The sequence below is a fragment of the Pimephales promelas genome, chromosome 4, assembly GCF_988280905.1.
Source record: "Pimephales promelas chromosome 4, fPimPro1.hap1.1, whole genome shotgun sequence".
NCBI lineage: Eukaryota > Metazoa > Chordata > Actinopteri > Cypriniformes > Leuciscidae > Pimephales > Pimephales promelas.
This window is the reverse complement of record NC_142772.1, coordinates 36,378,300-36,383,619: the sequence shown is the minus strand read 5'-3', so window position 1 is coordinate 36,383,619 and position 5,320 is coordinate 36,378,300. Positions and strand designations below refer to the sequence as shown.

Here is a 5,320-nt window from a genome sequence, read left to right as displayed (position 1 = left end):
TTTTAGGGGTTTTAACTGTCCTTTATTCTATTAAATTCTGTGATGTTCAATAAGAAGGATAATAACAGTTTGGTGATACGATAGAGAATTGACAACATTAAAGTATTATAAATATCATATCATTTTGTATAGTCAATATATTATAAACTGGATAACATTGTATTACTTATTAACAATATTTGTTCATTGATGCAACATAATAGGCCTATTAATTCTGATCCTCTTTCACTGATTCAGTTTTTATAACACAAAACAGCTTAACAACAGACAGATTGTGGCTTTCTTTGATGTTTCAAATATCTACAAAAACCAGTAACCAGAACACTTACAAGCTCAAACCTTCATGATCACATATATTGATAAGCTCAGAATTCAAAAGTAAACATACAAGTAACCGTTGAGCTGAATACTATATAAATAAAACGCTAACATAACGAAGTTTAAGGCCATTTAAAACAGAGGTAGAGAAAAGACCACATGATAATTATTAGAGACGAATTAGCTTAGCAGTCCAGTTATGGCCAATTAGCTTTGTGGCGTGACTTCAATGATTCTGAGGTGTATTGTAGGTTGATTTGGGGTGCATTAAACATAACATCAGGAACACTGAGCGCATAATAGTTTAGTTACGAGGTGAGATTTTTATTAGGAAGGGACTGGGCTTCATGGTGAGTCCAAATGTAGAGCTCAAGTCGAGCTCTTGCCCTGGAATATTCTCTATGTGCAGACGATGCAACAGGGTGGTTAAGAACACAAACATCTCCAGACGGGCAAAGCTGTCACCGAGGCAACGCCGTATTCCCATGCCAAATATCATTACCTTCTCAGTCACATTTTTATTTAGATGGCCAGACAGGGTGAGGAATCGTTCGGGTCGGAAAGCCTCAGGATCGCCCCAAATGTCCCTTTTTGACAAATAATGAGTTTAATTCAGTTCAATTGAGTTATTTTATTTATTAAAATATATATAAATTTTTAAATTGAAAAAAAAAATCATGTAAAAATATATATAAAATTATTTTTTTAACTTTTATGTATAAAATTGTGTAATAAAATTATTTAATATAATATAATTGATTTATATTATATTTCATAATATCATAATAATATAATAAATAATGATATTAATATAATATTTATATAATAAAGAAGAGAGCCTTGAAAACAAATATAATAAGAATGTGTCAGGAATGTTACACTTACACATCATGATTGACTTGATATTGGTTGATGAACACACACGTGTCTTTGGGGATGAAGTATCCATTCAGTGTTATGTTTTCAGTTGTGCTAGATAACATGATGGAGGAAAATGTGAGTACCTGTTTATGAATGCAGTCCGATGATATTATAACGCTATGACACTATAGAGAAAAAATAGACTCACCAGTGAGGTATGGTGAAAGGCACGTAGGATGCATGACGAAACACTTCAAATATGAAAGCTTCTGTGTATGGCATGTTTGGCTTGTCTTTAAACTGTGGAAGCCTGTTCATACCAACCTGGTTATCTAGGAAAGCACATATAGCATAATAAACACCCAGAACAGAAGATGAAGAAATACTTATATTAACAGTATTATTTTGGACCTCACAAATTATTTTAGCACTGGAAGAGTTCTTTAAATGAGAACTTATTTTTAGATGTCTCTGTTTGCGGTTACTTCTAAATAACCCTGTAGATAAAATCAAAACAAAATAATTTCCTGTTTATAGCAAATTCCAAAAGACCAAAATAAAGCGAGGCCACAGGAAGACAATTTTGGTTCTCCATCAACATATTTTAAGCTCCACTTTAAAAATTGTGTATCGAATTGTCTATAATCTTTGGTTTCCTGTGTCTGTCTCACAACAAACCACAAATCCCCGCGAATGCAGATTCAGTTTCGGTCTTCACCTATCTCCTGGAGGATTGTAGCCTGGATGTCTGGAAACTTGATCAGGTATAAAAGGCTCCATTGCAAACCGGAGATGATAGTGTCAAAACCTACAAGGAAAAAAAGAGCAGGAAAACAGCCTCAAGACACAAGTCACAATTAGCATATTTGGGCAACCAAATCAACTGAAGATGTGTTGTGGGCTGTTCTCAGGCTAAAAGAATGAAACTTAGTGCTTTGAGCTCCTCATGGGGGTTTGTTAAATACGGTTTAATGAACTAGAACAACCAAGATGCATGAACTGAAACAGAAATGAACAGCAGAAGCCAAGAGCAGAGATGAAAAACATACATCTAAAGCAATTTCTCAGAAAAAGTCCAGGTCTTATTCTAGATCAGTCTGACGTGCCTCCCCTGAGACAACGAACGAAGAGCCAGGAAAAACATCTGGTTCTGGATGTAAATTGTACTGTTCTATGTATTTCTAAAAGCACAATGCTGTTCACAATCGCACATTCATTCTCTCGACTCCTGGTCTCTCACCAGCTCCGAAGATGTCAATAACACTGTGGACGATCTGTGAGTTGCTGAGCATGGCCGTTTCCTCGTCCTCCTGTCTGTCCTCACTCATTGCTATAAGGGCATCAGTGATGTCCCGAATACAGTTCTGTGCAAAAACACAGAGAATCAGGTTTGCAAAATATTTCTATGACATTTACATCCATCTTGTTCCTGGCCATGTATGCATGCGGGTGCCTTCTCCACACATGCATACATTGTTTACACCAAATTCAACTGTGCATGTGAATATTTTAGTTTGTATAGAAACAACAGAAACAAAGCATCACTTCACAGGCAGTCTGAAAGAGAAATTTCATTATATTTTGGAGTATATTGAGTACATATATTACACAATGTATAAAAAATATCATTATACACATACTGTTCAAAGTTTGAGGCCAGTAAGATTTGTTTTTTTGAAAGAAATGAATACTCCTATTCTTTTATTCAGAAATGATGAATTAAATTGATAAAAAATGTGACAGTAAAGACAGTTATTTTCTAAATTGCTTAGAATATGAAATGTTACTTTAGCACCAAATCAGCATATTAGGATGATTTATGAGGGATCATGTGACACTGAAGACTAGAATAATGCTGAAAATTCAGCTTTGCCATCATAGGAATATTTCTTTTTTTATATATATATATTTAAAAAAAAGGGGTTTTTTTTTGTAATTTTTCACAATGTTACAGTTTTATTGACTTTACTGTATTGTATTTTGATTAATTAACAGCCTTGGTGAGCATAAGAGTCTTCCAAAAACACACAAAAAATATGACGACCCCAAACATTATATATGCATATGCAAGCATGCTGGCAGATTTTCTTTCAAATGAAGCATGTATAAATGTATGGAGTATATAACCTCTGTCCATTCACTCCTCTGATCTCATGAGAAGAGATGTAATCTGTTGCTTCTGACACTCATCTCTGGGATAAAATAATCATCTTTTTATTTCGACGGTATTACCCTATCAAAGGTGATGAGATGTTCCCTGATGTTGCACTCCATGAAGCTGTTCATTCTGCCAATGTGCTGGACCATCTTCCGCAGAGACGGACTGGGCAGGTAACGGAAGATAGGAAAAAAGTCTGCCAGATTCCCTGCAGCAAAGAGGCGCAGCACTTCATTATTGAGTTGGACGATGGTAAGGAACTCTTTATCGTTATGGGCATACCGCTTGCCAAAACACAGAGTGCAAACCACATTGGCAACTGAGGTCACTAGCAACTTAACCGGGTCAAACCCTGAATCTCCAACCTTATCTCCTTGTTCCTTCAGAGCCTTCACCATCTCCATGGCCTCTGTGCAGATATGTTCCTCCAAAAGACACGAGGCACTTGAGTCTCTGGGCTCAGCTTGGGAGAATGCCCTCAAGGCATTTCTGCAGATCTTTTTGTGAAGCACCCAAGCTTCACCATACTTCTCACTAAATGTCATACTGGTGCCATTAGCAACCGCAGAGAATGTAAAAAGGTCAGGGCGTCCAGCAAATGCCTCTCCTTTCCGTACCAGAGCCTCCTTGATTGTAGAATAGCCGCTCAAAACAACTACCACAAGAGAACCCATTTGCACCTGGAACACATCTCCATACTGAACCCTCAGGTTTGTTAATGACAAATGGATTTGTTCCCCCATCTGGAAAAGGTTGCCCACTAACGGCCAAGGTTTGGGACCTGGAGGAAAAGAGCAGCCTGGTCCTCTCCGTCGACCATGGAGAGCCAGCAAGAGCAGAGCGAAGGCACAGAGGAACAGAGTCAATCCAGATGTAACGTTAGTCGTTCGGGAAATCTCCTCGAGATACATGACATACACTGCAAAAAAGGAGAAAATGACGGTGATATTTTTTAAAAATAGGCTTTTGACGCATAAAGCAACACTATTCTATTTTAACTTTAGGGAAATTAAAACTTATTGTATGAATATTACTTTCAAATAAAACGGCATCCTGATCATAGAAGCGAAAAACTGGCAGGAGGACACCGAAAAGGACAAATAGGTAAACTAAATCAAGTAACCCTAATTTGCATGATCTTACCTTTGAAACCGCTCCCGCGTTTGCAATCAAACACTTCCAAAGTTTCACCAGCTGAAAATGGCTGCACGAGAATGACTGCACAAAAACACAGACTGATTCTCAGAAGCAGAGAACACTGGAGGGCCGTTGAGATCGATGCACAAGCATGAATGAAAGCCAGTGAGATTAAAAAAAAAAAAAAAAAAGCTGATGAACGGAAGAAATGTTCAGACCACCTGATCATCACGTCACCTTTTTTTTCTTTTCTTGTCTTTTCTATTTTCTTCTGGAGCATTTCACCTAGTTTAAAGCCTGAAGTCCATACAGTACACATATAATTATGAAAAAATAAATAAAAAAAATACGATTGAAGAGATGGCAGCACTTCAAGAAGCAAGCAACATTTTCTATGTTTTTATTTACACACACACACATATATATATATATATATATATATATATATATATATATATATATATATATATATATATATATATATATATATATATGCAAGAATTTCATAGTTTGTATGTAAAATAGGCTACAGTGTGTTCAAAAGCCTGTTACTGAAATTAAATCACATGTCCAGTAATGCTGAATGAAATTTCTTATATTAAAAAAAATCTATATCACCATACCGATACATTTTTAAAACTTTTTCATATGCAGAATATACAGTTCTTGAAATGCTTGAAGTGAACTGAAAATATCTCAGATGTTGACTTTATGTGGAGTGATGAGGAAGATGGAGATGTAAGAAAAATATCCGTATTTAAAACTTTATTAAGTAAAATAGCTAGCTTCCGGCCAAACGTAGCCTACATATAAATATAAGCACATCTTGAATATATTTTTCTTCCA

The 5,320-nt window shown here is 35.9% G+C and overlaps 1 protein-coding gene across 1 annotated transcript; it reads right to left on the bottom strand.

Annotated features, from left to right (window-relative positions):
- Nucleotides 1–4,630, bottom strand: cyp1d1 (cytochrome P450, family 1, subfamily D, polypeptide 1). Its single transcript, XM_039658564.2, has 7 exons — nt 4,481–4,630; nt 3,412–4,256; nt 2,420–2,543; nt 1,898–1,987; nt 1,388–1,511; nt 1,204–1,290; nt 1–905 (listed from the first exon to the last, which is right to left on the bottom strand). The coding sequence occupies exons 2-7, from the start codon at nt 4,246–4,248 to the stop codon at nt 623–625; spliced, it is 1,545 nt and encodes a 514-aa protein (XP_039514498.2). The 5' UTR covers nt 4,249–4,256; nt 4,481–4,630; the 3' UTR covers nt 1–622.
- Between the last annotated feature and the right edge of the window lie 690 nt (nt 4,631–5,320).